Source organism: Ranitomeya imitator, chromosome 2, assembly GCF_032444005.1.
Source record: "Ranitomeya imitator isolate aRanImi1 chromosome 2, aRanImi1.pri, whole genome shotgun sequence".
NCBI classification, from domain to species: domain Eukaryota; kingdom Metazoa; phylum Chordata; class Amphibia; order Anura; family Dendrobatidae; genus Ranitomeya; species Ranitomeya imitator.
The window spans coordinates 355,957,942-355,976,308 of NC_091283.1; the positions used below are offsets into that span (position 1 = coordinate 355,957,942).

General features: G+C 43.6%; 1 protein-coding gene across 1 annotated transcript in view; it reads right to left on the bottom strand.

Annotated features, from left to right (window-relative positions):
- LOC138663791 (oocyte zinc finger protein XlCOF22-like) overlaps positions 1-18,367 on the bottom strand; it is a 90,245-nt gene that overhangs the window by 61,179 nt on the left and 10,699 nt on the right. Inside the window, exons 2-6 of the mRNA XM_069750129.1 lie at positions 3,442-3,592; positions 3,133-3,312; positions 2,926-3,049; positions 2,754-2,842; positions 2,465-2,555 (exon numbers count right to left, since the gene is read on the bottom strand). Coding sequence (XP_069606230.1) covers positions 2,465-2,555; positions 2,754-2,842; positions 2,926-3,049; positions 3,133-3,312; positions 3,442-3,513 — 556 coding nt within the window. The 5' untranslated portion in view covers positions 3,514-3,592. The remainder of the gene's footprint in view (positions 1-2,464; positions 2,556-2,753; positions 2,843-2,925; positions 3,050-3,132; positions 3,313-3,441; positions 3,593-18,367) is intronic.

Here is an 18,367-nt window from a genome sequence, read left to right on the forward strand (position 1 = left end):
TATGAGGTTGTCTACTGCAATGTTTTTCTGCCATTTTGTAACAGTGATTCTGCAAATGGTGTGTCATATTTCCTATGGGATCTGCTCCTGCAGATCACCAGTCACAGCCATTATTTATTTTGCGGGCGTCGCTGGTGATGGAGGAGACAATGGAACCAGAAGCTCTGGGTGGCTCAGGCTTTGTCCAGCCACTTATAGTAGGGTGGCCAGGACCAATAGTATACAGTAACCCAGTCTGGCAGCTCCCCGCTTCAGGTAATTGGAAAGCACCACACCCTACTACAGCTCAAAGTATATTGCCCGAAGCTGATGGATACAGCCTTGTTCTCCTCTGGTTCAGTCCTATGTGCTCAGCTCCCGGTTTGTGTATTTGATCCCACTGTAACCCCGGCCTTTTTTCTGACTTCTCTTGGGTTTTTTGATTTTGTATTGTCTCTGCCCTCCTGGTTCTATCTAAAATCTAGGTCCTTCTAAGTATTTTCAAAAGTGATTTGTTAGGCCGGGTTCACATTGCGTTAAACAGCAGCCCGTTCAACACATACGTGAACAGGCTGCTGACGCAAGTGCCGACATTCTCCATCACGCTAGCGCAGATAGAACATCTGTTAGCTCTATCTGCGCTAGCAGTGACGGACCCGGAAACACTGCAGCCCGCGTCTCAGGGTCCGTCACTCAATGACGGCACATCGCTAGAGCACGCCCATTGTGGGCGTGCGCTAGCGATGCATCCGACATAGGAATTAATGGCAGCGTTAAGGGACTGCATTATACCGCGTTATGCCGCGTCTAACGGACGCCATTAACGCTATGTGAACCCGGCCTTACTCAAAAAATAGCTTATTTTTTATTTTATTATTTCAATTTATTTTATTATTCATTTATATTTGGCAACATTCAAGCATTTTCAAAAATAAATGCAAAATATATCACCCTAAAATTACTAGAAACATAAAGTACAATGTGTCACAGAACAAAAAATATTTCAGAATCCCTGGAATCCGAAGAAGCAACCAAAGTTATCACCACATAAAGTAACACGTCAGATTAGAAAAATGGGGCGTGGTTAGGAATACCAAAAATCTGGCTGCGGGAAGTGGTTAAATCAGAGAATTTTGGGCAGTAACTATTAGGCCGGGATCACACACAGCGAGATACGGCCGAGTCTCACAGGTTAAAACCAAGCTCTGGCACCGGCACTCCAGAGCGGAGCGTGCAGCTGCACAGCAATACATGGAGCTGCACGCTCCGCTCCGGAGTGCCGGTGCCAGAGCTTGTTTTTAAGACTCGGCCATATCTCGCTGTAGTGTGATCCTGGCCTTAGTATGTAGTTGACATAAGCATGTCAGCATAATGAGCGTGAAATACATACACAAAATTATATGCAGTATAAAACCAATTAACAGAAAATACTAAAAACAATAGAAATATACATACAATGGCATGTAAAACTTTCGGCACCCTTCGTCAAAATTATTGTGAACAGTTAAGCAAGTTGAAGATGAAATGATCTATAAAAGCCCTAAAGTTACAGAGGACACATTTCTTTTGCATTTTAGGCAAAAATATATATATTTTCATCTGTTACATTCTAAAAATTACAAAAAGGAAAATGGGCCTATGCAAAAGATTGGGCACCCTGCATGATTAGTAACTAGTAGGCTCACTACTGAGCATGTACATAAAGTGCAGCACAGATTCATCTTAACTAAAAGCCGAAATCCTTAGATCAGGAACAGAACAGACATTTAATGGACATTTCATAACTTTCCCAAATTCTTGTGAAAACATTTACAGCACATCGTGCATTGTACTACTGTACCCAATGTATTGTATATTTAGGAGTCAGTCCACTTTATACCGACTCCAAAATGGACACAGACTCTACAGCCCTGGTTTATTGCAATCCTGTTTTAAGTTAGTAAGTTTAAAAAGAAATTAAAAATTGAGGATGAAGGGAATCGCTGCTGTTATTGTACAGAAATTCACACTTGGCCCTCACTGCACATGCTGTTGATCATAAAATCAAAGTTTGGCCAGAAAGACTGGACCTGGTCATATAGTGACCATATGAGCACATTCAGCAGCACAGAAGGGAGAGAAGGTAGATTCATCCAATAAGATATCAGGATTCTAGGAAGGTAACATCATCAATACCCTCCGCTTTCTCTCTGAGGCCCATTATAATACTTTTTTTTTTAATGATTTTCTCGTCAGCACATTCTACATTTGGCTTTGGAGTCTACAGATCAGGGCAGATAAGAGACAGCATTTTCTAATTTCAGGGAGTAGATGGATCCTCCAAGTTGTAACCTTTGAAAAGTTTCAGGTGGAGGAACATTTAGGAGTCTAATGGCAAAATGGTGATCACATGATTGTGATATGTCCAGACTACACCACCGAAAAAGCAGTGAAAATTGATGACTAAGAACAATCTGTGACTCTGCATTTAGTGGTTACTGCTCACCTGGGTAGTCATATGTAGGAATCTCCTCTTTACATCGCTCATCACCCCTCACATATGTCTCTGTGGTATTAATATGGGTCAGATCTTCACCCTGAAACAAATATTGTAAAAGTCACAGACAGATGAAGAAGTCACATCTATGATCAGCTCTAATCCTGCCATCTCCACCGTTCTCATTACACAAGTATAAAACATATAATACTTGTGGAGAAAACAAGGCTGAGCACAAGACCTTCACAGCCGTCTACACATCATAGGGGAGATCTTGTGACACCTTCTCTCCATCTACCTGATGATCATTGGGATTTTCTTGTTTACAGTCCTGTGGAAGAAGAGGACGGGGACATCTCTCTGATGTTGTCCTCTTACTGGATAGATCTGGAGAAAACACATACGGGAACTGAATTAAATCTTTACATATAGATAATTATAGGTCATGTGAATTTAGTCTTTTCTATTACCTGGTGATGTGAGGGGCTGGGGAACGTCCGTCATGACGTCCTTGTACAGATCTTTGTGTCCTTCTATATATTCCCACTCCTCCATGGAGAAATAGACGGTGATATCCTGAAACCTTACAGGAACCTGACATATACAATGATACTGTCATCCCCCCAATTCCTTCATAGCGTTACTGTATAATGTCCCAGCATTCCCAGCAGTGTCACCTCTCCAGTCAGCAGCTCAATCATCTTGTAGGCAAGTTCTACGATCTTCTGGTCACTGATGCCCTCATGTATCAGAGGGTGAGGTGGAGGCCTTGTGATTGGGCTCAGGGGTCTTCCCCATACCTCAGACACAGGAGTCTCACAGCACTCGCTAGAGGTCTTCTTCACTACTGTATAATCCTGGTTATGTAGAGACACATGAATAAATCTCACTACAGACATTTCCAGAGTCCTCACCTCTCCAGTTCTGTCCATCTGTTATTCCCATAGATAGGAACTATGTAATGTGACGTCATGAGAATCTCTCACCTCTCCAGTAAGCCGGAAAAGAATCTCTAGCATGAGTTGTAATATCCTCTCCGCCATTTTGTTCTTGCCCATATTCAACCTTGATGGGTAAATCAGAAAAAGTGTCTAAATATAGAAAATCTCCACTGGGAGGATCCGATATAGTATGGACCTGAATGAGAAGAAGATGAGACCAATGTAACATCATAAAGAATCCCATGTAATAATACAATTGCTGGAGATAAGGAGATATAATTTGTAGATGATTTATTCTCTTTTCTTGTATAAAGTGGAACTACAGCTGAATTGTTGATCAAGTCATCTCCTCCATGCTCCATGCTCAATCACCAGCTATGATGGCCATTCCTCTGGCAACTAATTGGCCATAGGTAACTCAAGTTTGTTGGAAATGACACGGATATACAGACACTGGTGGAGGACTCAAGCAGTGGTGGCAGAGTAGTAGTGTGGAATCATTATTGTGTTACTATGTTTACTACATTGTGTTTTATTTTCCTGACATCTATTAATAAGAAATGGTCATGCTACAATGCTAGAGGGCTTATACAGAGAGAAAAAAAGTGTTCCCAAATGGTGTATAGCTCATGTACGCCGGCAACAGGACCTTCCAGGGCACATGGGCAGGTATTCCAGACACAAGAGGTCAAGATTGCTATTCACCAATGTGTCCTGGGCCTCAGATAATGTCAGGATGCCTAAAACAGTGCCCCGTACTGGTGTATGTGCAGTACGAGTCCATCGATGGCGAGCGGACGCCGCCGCTGTCACAGCAACAGTCAGTTGCCCGGAGGAAGCGCTCGCACGGTGCAGCAAATGATGAGATATTGCTGCAGTTTACAAATAATAAGCCACAGCGGGAACCAACAAATGTCACAGCAGGTCCGATAGTAACACCTATCGGGGAAACATATAATGCAAGAGATTCATATAAGATACTGCAGATATTTAGTATCTTATTAGGAGCTAAAATAGATATAATCAGAATCAATATACATAGTTACAATCGCTCTGCAAAAGCCCAAAATAGGCAGATTAGTATAATGTAGTTACATATATCAGTCAGTGCAATATTGGAGGAACGAGTGTGCAGAATAAAAACTGGGGTCACAGAACAGTAGATATCACCTGTGGTAGACACCATGGTAAGAGGTGTCCAGCAATGCAAAACGTAGCTCTACTCTATGGAGCCAGAAGTAGTGTAACAGACTTACAGGAGAAATCCCCATATACAGATCCTAAATAACACAACCAAGGTCATGTGTTCATTCAGCCCCGTGGTGGCCAGAGAGTCCAAACGCATTGACATTCTTTTTGGAGGATTAGTTTATTCCAATCTCCATTTCTCACATTTTATCTGACAACCTCTAAAATACAAAAGGAGATAGCTTTGTTGTCACTCTGATGATACTCTCTAATTTGTCTACCAAAGGAGTATCCCTTTTATGTCCGATATCTCCGACAGTGTTCACTGATGCTTCTTCATTCATTCAATTCCCTTTTAGTTTTTCCCCCAAAGTCTAAATTTAGGGACAATCTTACTAGCATTTTGGTTGAGGGTCCGGATACAAAACAAATCTCAAATAATGAATTTGAATTTATGGCACCTAATTGTCACCATTCCCACTTTTTATGCTCTCCATAAAGTTCACAAAGGGTTAGACCCACTCAGACGACAACAACAAAACCCAAGATCGAATATGGAACATTGGGTTCTATTTGGTCTCCCAGCCTGTTCACCAGTGATCCCAGAAAGTCCTCAAATCAAGAAACTTGGCTTCACATTAAAGTTTTTTTTTTTAAATGCGGAGCAAACCGCTGCAAAGCATGTGAACATTCACAAAAAGCCAACAACTTTCATTCCACCCACAACTCTTCAAACTATCCTATACGTAACTTCATAAATTGTAATACCCCCTATGTAGTGTATCTAATAAAATGCATGGTGTGCAAATTACAATATATTGGATGCATATATTGTCCATTAAAGGTCCTTTCAGATGCAGAGAACCCAACGGCAGTTGCAATATAAGCAGCATCGAGACACTTCACTTTGCGAACATACTGTACATAAAGGTAATATAACACATTTCAAATTTACTGGAATAGAGAAAGTACAAAAACCATTTAGGGGAGGAAATTATAAAAGAAAAACTACAAAACAGAAAATCATACTGGATGCTAGACACCCCTGTCCCAAACGGGCTTAATGCGAGGCATGATTTAATTACACAGTATTAAATGTACTCTTATTCATTGTATATATTATGCTGTTGAGTCGTTGATTTTAATTGTCTTTTTTGTATATATTGTATACTCACCACATATGTCCGCATAATGATCCCTGAATGACATGCAAATCTGTATGCTAATTTATTAAGAGACAGGCTAATGAGAGATTCCAGAAGTTATATAAAATCAGCAACAATTTGTTCCCAGGTTAGATCATGATTAAGACGCAAGTCGAAATGCGCTGATCGCTGGTTCTGCCTGCTAATGTGCTACAGTGCTGGATGCCATATGTTGGTTAATTTTACCCACAAGGAATAAAAGTTGATTTTTAGCTACCTTTGTCATTCGCTGGATTTTTTTCTACTTGGATATTGCTGTGGTTGTCCCACCCTCATCAGTGCGTGGCATAGGTCTGCAAACAGGAGGTATAAACACTAGGTCTGGTAACCTGACTTTTCTCTATTTTTCTATAAAATTAACATACACCCTACTATGAGTAAAAGGCAAAATTGCATATAAATAACACAGGGTACTTCGTAAACACAGTTTTTATCACATAAAAATGCAAAATTCATCTATGCTTTAGGTTCTTGCACTCAGTGCACACAAGGGTGAGGCCTCCCTTTCTTTGAGAAGGACATTACGTTTATACGGCCTCCCATTGCTGGGTGTCCACAGTTAGGCCCCGGTAGTTATTTTTTATCTTTTTATTTTACTAAAAACAGTGCTTACTAAGTACTCTATGTCATTCATATGCACTTTTGTTTTTTACTTATAGTAGGGTATATGTTCATTTAGTTTCTTAAGTTTTGCTTGTGTAATGGCCAGTGTAAACATAAATACAAAAACAATAAATGTAGTGATCAGTTTATCTGATCACTACATTTATTGTGTCCTGTTGTCTCAACTGAGTTAGATTGATTGCTAACGAGCTTTAACCCAAAAAAAAAAAAAAAAAAAAAAGAAAGATCTAAGGGCTAGCCTTCTATAAATGTAGATTTAGCTTGGGGATGCATTCGTGCACTGTTATTCGTGTATTTTTTTATTCAAAGTACTTTTTTTTTCTAAGTACTCGGCAGTTATAACATGGCAGTTAGACAGGGCAGGAGACAGGTAAGACAATCTAAATCTAATCCATATTCACTTGAAACAGCACAAATACTCACCATATTTATTTGTATAATCTATATTCTGGCTGCTGCATTCACTCACATTCACCGCCCTCGCATTAACTCTCTACACTCCATCCATATCGGCCCCTCTGTCCTTGCCTCTCCTATGTATAGCACTCATGCTCTATTCACATTGCTTAACAGCACAGATCCATTCAGTCCCACCATCCAACACAAGAGACGCTCTCACAAATCACTTAACCATCTGCTCACTCTTTCGATCCTCCTTCTCCTAGTCGCTGGAGACATATCTCCAAACCCCGGCCCCCCATGTTATAGCCAGTCAAACCTCCCAATTGCTACACCCAGAAACCCCTCTAACCTTATTAATATTCCATGCATGCCTTCTGTCTCTTTCAATTGTGCCCTTTGGAATTCTCGCTCTGTGTGTAATAAACTCTCCTTCATTCATGACTTTTTCCTTTCTAATTCTCTTAATCTCCTGGCTCTTACTGAAACCTGGATCCAGCAGTCAGACACCACTGCTGCTGCTGCTCTTTCATATGGTGGACTACACTTTTCTCATACCCCAAGATCAGACAACAGAGCAGGTGGAGGCGTTGGCCTGCTCCTTTCACCCAAATGTACTTTCCAAGTTATCCCCCAAGTACCCTCACTTGTCTTCCCTTCCTTTGAGGTCCATGTGGTCAGACTCTACGTCCCCTTCTCCATGCGAGTGGCGGTGGTGTATCGTCCTCCCGGCCCCTCTCATCAGTTCCTGGATCACTTTGCCACCTGGCTTCCACACTTTCTCTCCTGTGACACCCCCACCCTTATCATGGGTGATTTCAACATCCCCATTGCCTCTCCCCTCTCCCCATCTGCTTCTCACCTTTTATCTCTATCCTCCTCTTTTGGCCTCTCGCAGCATACTAACTCTCCAACACATGAAGATGGAAACTCCCTTGACTTGGTCTTCTCCCGACTTTGCTCAGTGGATGATTTCACAAACTCCCCTCTCCCGCTCTCTGACCACAACCTTCTTTCATTCTCTATCAAGAACTGCCATCCCACTCAGGTCACCCCCACTTTCCACACTTATAGAAACATACAGGCCGTTAACACCCAGAAACTTATGAAGAACTTGCAGTCCTCATTGGCCCCTATCTCCTCCATCTCATGTCCTGATTCTGCATTGAAGCATTACAATGAAACCCTGCAAAGTGCTCTGGATGAAGCTGCTCCTCCTATACATAAAACAACTCGGCACAGACGGCAACAACCGTGGCACACGCTGCAAACACGTTTCCTGCAGCGGTGCTCCAGGTGCGCAGAACGTCTGTGGAGAAAATCTAATCTACCCGAAGATTTCATCCATTATAAGTTCATGCTAAAGACATACAATTCTGCCCTTCACCTCTCCAAACAAACCTACTTCAACACCCTCATCACCTCCCTGTCCAATAACCCTAAACGTCTCTTTGACACGTTCCAGTCCCTACTCAACCCAAGAGAGCAGGCCCCAACCACGGATCTCCGTGCTGACGATCTGGCCAATTACTTCAAAGAAAAAATTGACCACATTCGACAGGAAATCATCTCCCAATCTCTTCATAACATGCACTGTCCTCCCTCCCCCACTGCATCTAGTTCACTCTCTGACTTTGAAGCAGTTACAGAAGAAGAAGTAAGCAGGCTCCTTGCATCTTCTCGCCCAACCACTTGCACCAGTGACCCCATTCCATCACATCTCCTCCAGTCCCTTTCCCCGGCTGTCACCGCTCACCTAACAAAAATATTCAACCTTTCCCTCACTTCCGGTACTTTTCCCTCCTCATTTAAGCATGCCATCATACATCCATTACTTAAAAAACCATCCCTCGATCAAAACTGTGCCGCTAATTATAGACCTGTCTCTAATCTTCCCTTCATCTCTAAACTCCTCGAACGCCTGGTCCACTCCCGTCTTACCCGCTATCTCTCAGATAACTCTCTTCTCGACCCTCTTCAATCTGGCTTCCGCTCTTTACACTCTACTGAAACTGCCCTCACTAAAGTCTCTAATGACCTACTAACAGCTAAATCTAATGGTCACTACTCCATGCTAATTCTCTTGGATCTCTCTGCAGCATTCGACACTGTGGATCATCAGCTCCTCCTCACTATGCTCCGCTCCATCGGCCTCAAGGACACCGTTCTCTCCTGGTTCTCCTCCTATCTCTCTGACCGATCCTTCACTGTATGTTTTGCTGGTTCCTCCTCCTCTCACCTTCCCCTTACTGTTGGGGTTCCTCAAGGATCAGTCCTAGGCCCCCTACTCTTCTCGTTGTATACTGCCCCTATTGGACAAACAATCAGTAGATTTGGTTTCCAGTACCATCTCTATGCTGACGACACCCAATTATACACTTCTGCTCCTGATATCACACCGACCTTTTTAGAAAACACCAGTGATTGTCTTACCGCTGTCTCTAACATCATGTCCTCCCTCTATCTGAAACTAAACCTGTCAAAAACTGAACTCCTCGTGTTCTCTCCCTCTACTAACCTACCTTTGCCTGACATTGCCATCTCCGTGTGCGGTTCCACCATTACTCCAAAGCAACATGCCCGCTGCCTTGGGGTCATCCTTGATTCTGACCTTTCATTCACCCCCTACATCCGATCACTGGCTCGCTCTTCTTACCTGCATCTCAAAAACATTTCTAGAATTCGCCCTTTTCTTACTTTCGACTCTGCAAAAACTCTTACTGTTTCACTTATTCATTCTCGTCTGGACTATTGTAACTCTCTACTAATCGGCCTCCCTCTTGCAAAACTCTCCCCGCTCCAATCTGTCCTGAATGCTGCAGCCAGGATCATATTCCTCACCAACCGTTACACCGATGCCTCTACCCTGTGCCAGTCATTACACTGGCTACCCATCCACTCCAGAATCCAGTACAAAACTACTACCCTCATCCACAAAGCACTCCATGGCTCAGCACCACCCTACATCTCCTCCCTGGTATCAGTCTACCACCCTACCCGTGCCCTCCGCTCTGCTAATGACCTCAGGTTAGCATCCTCAATAATCAGAACCTCCCACTCCCGTCTCCAAGAATTTACACGTGCTGCGCCGATTCTTTGGAATGCACTACCTAGGTTAATACGATTAATCCCCAATCCCCACAGTTTTAAGCGTACCCTAAAAACTCATTTGTTCAGACTGGCCTACCGCCTCAATGCATTAACCTAACGATCCCTGTGTGGCCTATTTATAATAAAAAAAAAAAAAAAAAAGGTTCCTCGCATCATGTTCTGATACACTTTATGCAGTATTAGCCCTCTGTGTCTGTACTGCTACATACTGGTTCATGCAGCTTTACATGAACACCTGAGCCTTACACTATAGCTGGTCCGAATAACTAAAGCAATTGTTACCATCCTCCTGTCGTGTCTCCCCTTTTCCTCATAGTTTGTAAGCTTGCGAGCAGGGCCCTCACTCCTCCTGGTATCTGTTTTGAACTGTATTTCTGTTATGCTGTAATGTCTATTGTCTGTACAAGTCCCCTCTATAATTTGTAAAGCGCTGCGGAATATGTTGGCGCTATATAAATAAAAATTATTATTATTATTATTACTCCTATACATTGCATGTATACCAACTTATACTCCAGTTCATTTCTTTCGGTTTGGCTCCACTTTGAAGACAACCAATAGGGTCAGGAGGAGTAACTGCCATTTGTCAGTACACAGGGATCTAAACAGGCAAGATACTCCATCCCTTTTGTTATTTTGATGCCTTCATATGCCAAGGATACAGCCGATCTCTTGGGGAAATTGGATGGTATGGTCATAGAGAACAATACTATATAGCCTCCAGAGATGAATAGGCACAATATAGCAGTATATCCCATAAAGCAGGAATCATGGCGGCTAATTATGTCCTTAAATCCAGAACCATACAATGTAATGAACATAACCAATTTATTTTCAAATTAATTAGATTTATACTTACCAATAACTATTTCCTATTTAAAGGGAAGATATTCAACTAGCTCAGAGGGACCGCAATGGAGGGTCACTGTGCCCATCATATGCAAATCTACTTCTAGGCTGGTGGGAAGAAATGGTAATCTTCCATGAGGAGCTTGATGGAACTCCAAGATAATGTACTAGGATATGTTTCCCAAACTCCAGTCCTCACGGATCCCACAGGTCATGTTCTCAGGATTTTCTTAGTATTGCACAAGTGGTGGAAGTTTCATCAAGCCCTCAGGAATTCTCTCACCTGTGCAACACTATGGAAATTCTGAAAACATGCCCTGTGGGGTCTGTGAGGACTGGAGTTTGGGAAACACTGCACTAAAGAGTTCAATTCATTTGTCGTGTGTCTGCATATCAGTCAAATGTTCAAAGATGTACCAATAAGGTCAAAAAGTCAAAAAATTCAACAACATAACCTTATACCAAAGTGATAAATCAGATAAAATTTAACTTTTAATACGCATGTCTAAAACTGACACCACATATAAAAACAATCACCAAACAGCCAACCGTGCTGGCTACTTGCACCCTGCACAGCAAATGCTGTTTCAAAGCCTACCTACCAGCGGAGGTTGGCATCCTAAACACAAAAAACGAGAAATGGCGCCCCCGCTCCTCGGCGGCTCTCCCTGAATCTCCTGGATAACTCTGTGCTGGTGAGTCACATATTAATCCAATTATACGTACAGGAAAAAGGAGTAACAAGAGGATTGCCAGTTAGAGGACCAATAATAAAAAGTAGACAATGATGATGATGGCAATGTGCAATAGGGTGAATAGTGCCACAACAACAAAGTGATAAGTGCAATTAGTACTTTGCTATGCTGTTCCCTGCTGATGTAAAACCTGCCTGACAGCGGAGGTAGGCACCCTACTTATCAGCGGATATGGCGCCCCCGCTCCATGACGACTATCCCCAAGAGTCCCTAATTATTGTCTAGTAGATCCAGATGATAAACTCATCGGGTAGCCATATATTCAATAACAGGCAGTCAGAAAAACACATACTGTCAATATAGAACAGATGAAAGTTCGATGACACATGGTGATAGTTAACTAGATAACTCTGATAACAGCAAGCAAAAAAAGATACTTATGGTTTCAGATGCGCTCAGTGACCTCTACGCGTTTCACCATATAGGATCATCAGGAGGCTCAAATGTAACGATGCTGCATGGTAGCAGTTCCACCTTCCTTCTAAATATAGATATCCCCATTGCTCGAAAAAAGGGATTTGTACTTCCTCCACTCACTAGAGGTAAAGCATTATTGCCTCCCAAAATGTAGTCTAAGCATCATTATTTAATTGCCAGTAACAGTGGAGTTTGTCCCCTAGATTCATTGAAAATAGCACCATTGAGGATCACTGATACTCATAGGTGGAGAAGTGGCATGGGTCATCACAGAGCCGGAAGCTCCTCATATGTTCTCACCGCGTGCGGTCAAGCTGGAACACACGAGTAGCTCCCGCTCGCCGACCGCGCATGTCCGGAGGTTGCACAGTGTTCCACACGAAGTCCATAACTGGCACACACCGGAACTACATCATTGGCCGCAGACCAATGAATTCTACTGTGAAACGCAAGCCTATACCATCAGCATGGTGATTAGCCATGCAGAATATACTGCATTAACCCCTCACAACCATAATGAGACTTCACGATACTTATAAATAGAGCAAATTATCTGCTAGTATATCTCAAGGAGCCAGAAAAACGATACGTGAAGGAAAGTGGATAGTTAAAATAGACCTTATAAAGATAATTGCTTAGGATTGATACAATTAATTATCACAATGATTTGTGAACCCCTGTAATAATCATGGGGAATAAAACTGAGCATGGCAAGAAATTTTCTTTTATAAAAAGACCCTGAATTAAGTATAAAAGCTGGATTATAGCCAACTATGGCTACAGGAAGCACGCAAATGAGAGACTCTAATTGAGACCAGTCGGTGCCAATGAATCCAAGCGATGGATCCATACACATTCTTTTTGAAGTAACAGTCTGTCATAGTTACCTCCTCGAGGGTTTTGATTTATAACATCAATGACACTAAATGAAATCTCAACAATGTTGCCTTGGTGTATCCCATTAATATGTCTGGTGTAAGATTGCTCTCACTAAGTGTATTGGGGGACACTCGCTTGGCACGGGATTAACGTAGTCAGGCACGATTTTTGAACACAAAACAGTCCATGTGGTTTATTAAAGTGTCATAAACCGGGTTATGCACAGTTCATATTATACATTCCATCAAACACAATAGGCACCAACTGGTGATATTAACTTGCAGCTTTGTCTTAACACTTCATTTACGGCTTTGACTCACGTTTACGGCTTTGTCTCACAGACACTAAACATGCTGGACCTCTCACTTCGCCCAGTTACCATGGGTGTCTGTACGCCGTACACTTCAATGTCCCAAGTCACATACAGCGCATATGACACTGGGTCGTGGTCTCTAAACACGCCGAACCTCACTCCGTTCAGTCACCATGGGAGACCACACAGTTCATGGAACATCACAAGCACCAACAGTCTGTAAAGGTACCTGACGGGAGCTCCTGCTCCACCTGCTGACTCCTTGTCAGTCCACTCCTCCGGGAAAGCTGCCTCACAGGGATCACCAACTTGCCTGGGCGGCATATCTTAGTCAGTCCAGACCCACCGAAGGACGGTAGCTTCCCCACATGTGACCTGTCCAGGTGCTATTCAGGACCTCGTCCAACACCCCAGGCCACCCGCAAGTCCAAAGCCCACCATGTGCTCTTCAGAACTCCTACTCCCAGGAAACCCAACACAGGTGGTTCAGTGTGCTATTTAGGGATCCGGTCCTACTCCCTGGACCTCCCAACACACAGGCTCTCCAGAACCTTCCACTGGAACCACACGGGAACATGTGACCCACACCCTGGTCACATTATATACTCTTAACCACTCCCCTGGATGGGAGTGTGGATGTGTGGCTAGTTTGTCCCACCCATCTCACACAACTAGCCTAGTAAGTCTCCCTTACAGCTACACCATACATATACACACTTGAGGGACTACAGGTCCCAGAACAACAACATTGCATCAGACTTACTACGCAGACTCCCTCTGCGACACATATCGGCCATTCACAACACAGCCAGTCACTGATTCACCACGATTATCACAATAGATATGCCTCCATGCACATCCCAAAGAGCACTCACAGCGCCCCCTAGCTGTCACAGGGGTCACTGCATCACACTGGCTATAGGTGTGTCACGTTTGTGCCTTATGTCAGCAATGTGCTCGCCCACTCTTCTCCTAAATTCCCTTATTGTTTTACCGACAGTCTTTGGGACAATTGCAGGTTGCCACATATACACTGTGTTCCAAATTATTATGCAAATTGGATTTAAGTTTCATAAAGATTTAATTTTTTTGTTTTTCAGATAAACTCATGGATGTTATTGTGTGTCAGGGCTCAATGGATCACTGAAATCAATCTTAAACACATGTGATAATTAGTTTTCCAGGTGATTCTAATTAAAGGAAAACTACTTAAAAGTGATGTTCCACATTATTAAGCAGGCCACAGTTTTTAAGTTACATGGGAAAGAAAAAGGATCTCTCTGCTGCTGAAAAGCATCAACTAGTGCAATGCCTTGGTCAAAGGATGAAAACATGAGATATTTCCCGAAAACTTAAGCGTGATCATCGTACTGTTAAGAGATTTGTGGCTGAATCTGAGCACAGACATGTTTGTGCTGATAAAGGCAGAATGAGGAAGGTTTCTGCCAGGCAAGTTCATCGGATTAAGAGACCAGTTGCTAAAAAGCCATTACAAACCAGCAAACAGATATTTGAAGCTGCTGGTGCCTCTGAAGTCCCTCGAATCTCAAGGTGTAGGATCCTTCAAAGGCTTGCTTTGGTTCATAAACCTACTATTCGGCCACCCCTGAACAGTGTTCACAAGCCGAAATGGTTGCAGTGGGCCCAGACATACATGACGACTAATTTTCAAACAGTCTTGATTACTGATGAGTGTCGAGCAACCCTGGATGGTCCAAATGGATGGAGTAGTGGATGGTTGGTGGAGGCCACAATGTCCCAACAAGGCTGCAATGTCAGCAAGGAGGGGGAGTCATGATTTTGGGCCGGAATCATGGGGAAACAGCTGGTAGGGCCCTTTAAGGTTCCTGAAGGTGTGAAAATGACCTCGGCAAAGTATGTAGAGTTTCTGACTGAGAACTTTCTTCCATGGTCTAAAAAGCAGAAACGTGCCTTCAGGAGCAAAATCATCTTCATCCATGACAATGCACCATCTCATGCTGCAAAGAATACCTCTCAGTCATTGGCTGCTATGGGCATACAAGTAGATAAACTCATGGTGTGGCCACCATCTTCACCTGACCTCAACCGTACAGAGAACCTTTGGAGTATCATCAAGCAAAAGATCTATGAGGGTGGGAGGCAGTTCACATCAAAACAGCGGCTCTGGGAGGCTATTCTGACTTCATGCAAAGAAATACAAGCAGAAACTCTCCAAAAACTCACAAGTTCAATGGATGCAAGAATTGTGAAGGTGATATAAAAGAAGGGGTCCTATGTTAACATGTAACTTGGCCTGTTAGGAGGTTTTGGCGTTAAATAGCTGTTTTGTTCAGTGAATGTGACCGCCTAATGCTGCAAATTCCACAAACGAGCATTTTCAGTTCTTTAAATCATATCAAATGTATAGAAATTCTACTGTGTCTAATAATTTGGAACAGTGCATTTTGAGTTTTCATTTATTTTGGAGATTATATTATACTCTTATCATTGGGAGGTTTCTTCAATAAAATTCGATGTATAATCTAACGGGTGATGACTTTTATTAGACTGACTGTCATTTGCACCGACCATCTAGGAAAATCCAGTGGTCTTACAATTAGAAAAGTCACGAAGATCAAATTTCTTGCTAGTAGATGTACTGACCACTAGGGTTGAGCGAAACGGATCGGACAAATTCAAAAATCGCCGACTTTCGGCAAAGTCGGGTTTCATGAAACCCGACCCTAGTGTGGGATCAGCCATGAGGTCGGCGATCTGCGCACAAAAGTCGCGTTTCGTATTACGCTTTCAGCGCCATTTTTCAGCCAGTGAAGGAGGACGCAGAGTGTGGGCAGCGTGATGACATAGGTCTCGTTCCCCACCATCTTAGAGAAGGGCATGACAGTGATTGGCTTGCTTTCTGCGGCATCACAAGGGCTATAAAGGGGGGTGCACGCCGGCCGCCATCTTACTTCTGCCGATCTTAGCATAGGGAGAGGTTGCTGCAGCTTCACCAGAAGAAGGGATATAGTTAGGGAGGGAAGATTAACCCCCAAACCGCTTGTGCTGTAGCGATTTCCACTGTCCAACACCACCATTTTTTTGCAGGGACAGTGGAGGCTATATTTTTGTGCATCAGCTCTGTAGCTTATTAGGCTGCCTTATAAGGCTCCCTGATAGCTGCATTGCAGTTTGCACGCTGCTGTGCAAACCAACTGCTTTTTGCACAGTGCTTTCTGCAGAGTTATCTTGTTTATTTGTCCACACTTTTGTGTGCAGCAGTCCTTTTTATTGCTGCCATACTTTTCCTGAGATCATTGTAGGGAGATTGAAATTGTACTACAGCCCTTGTATTTTTTCATATATCAGTCTCCCCAAAAAAAGTGAGATTCAAATTCTCACAAAGTGAATATACTGCAGTCCTGTTAGTTTGTTGTATGTCAGCCAGCCACTTTCTGCCACTTACATTGTGTTGCATTACAGGAGCTTGCTTGCCCTGCTTCTAGTGTGCTATCAGAAAGAGTCTTCAGTGCTGCTGGTTCAATACTGACTGAAAAAAGGACACGTCTGGCAACCCAGAATGTTGATGATCTAACCTTCATTAAAATGAACCAATCATGGATTTCAAATTAATTTGCCCCACCTTCCCCTGCTGACACGCAGCTTGCCTGAAAAATGTCTTGCTTTTGGCCTCCTCTTACTGACTTCTCCAATTTCTCCATTTGCAGCTGCTGAATGTCCACCATAGGCCATTTTTATACCTCCCTAAATGGAATGACTCCCCCCACAGGGCCGTGGTCACCACCTGGCGCAAGCACCCGTGCGAGTGCCGTTTGCCTGGACAGGTGGGTGGGCCCACTCTTGGGCGACGGCACTGGCACAGGGTCCCTCATAGTACAATGAAGTGTCTCTGATGGTGGTGGTGCACAACCATCGTGAGACACACCGTCGTAATATGAGGAACCCTGTGCCAGTACCGCCGCCCACGAGAGAGTGTCCCCCCAGCTCAAACAGTGCTCTACCACTTGCAATACTTACCTCTCCCTGCTCCACCACTGTGTAGTCTGTGCTGTTACGTCCTTCAATGGCACTGCCAATACAAATTTGTTGAAATGATAGATGATAGTTAAAATATACAGGGGCCCTGGCCTCCATTTAGACCAGTTAATACTTTGTGCCTACTACCACTGTCTGCTACTCATCATAGAAGCCCACCCCTGTACCTAGCTATGCCACCTGTTTAGTCCTGTTACCAATTTTGAACTGCATTTAGCCTACTTTGTTATTTGGACCTACTAACTGTGTCTGCCACTCATTACAGTTGTCCTCCACTGAACAAAGCAATGCCGCCTGTTTAGTCCTGTTACCAATTTTGAACTGCATTTAGCCTACTTTATTATTTGGGCCTATATCTGTGTTTCCTCCTCATCCTGCCCATTGCCCAGCCACTGCTAGATGAGTCTACTGGTACATTGACCCAGACCACTACATTCCCCTTGCACTCTACACAGCCAGAATCTGACCCTGCTGAAAGTCAGGTTCCCCTTCCCGCATACTATACCACCTTACATGGGGGCAAAGAGGAAGGTGCAGATGAAAGTGCAGGTTCCTTCATGGTGGGGTGGGGGGCATACTCGTTGGCGACGTCACTGGCACAGGGTCCCTCATAGTACGCAAAAGTGTCTCTGCCAGTGGGAGGCGCCACCCGCCATCAAACACACTGCCGTACTATGAGGGGTCCTGTGCCAGTGCCAACGAGTGGGCCCCCTGCTTGCTCTGGATCACAGCACTTGCAAAGTTGAAATATATACCTCTCCCTGCTCCACCGCCGTGACGTATTCCGTGTTTCCTGGGCCCACGAAAATCTTGAGCCAGCCCTACCTAACCCCCCCCCCCCCCCCAGCAACTTTAGCCAAATGACTCCCAGTTTTCAATGCCTAACTATTATTATAAAGTAAATTAAGATTGACAAGCTTAAGTAATAAGAATTGATGTTTTGGGCATTAAAATGGGCTCACTGCCGGCTTTGATTCCCCATTGACTTGCATTTAGTTTCGTGTTTCAGTCGGCCCCCGACTTTTTGCAATAATCGGCCGATTTCACCCTACCCGACTCTTGACAAAGTCGGGTTTCGCGAAACCAGACTCGATCCGAAAAAAGTAAAAGTCGCTCAACTCTACTGACCACATATTTGCAAGGTTTCATAAACCTGCAGTTGACACAGCTACCACATTTGAAGAAACCACAGGTTTTCCGGTCCAGCCAGGTAC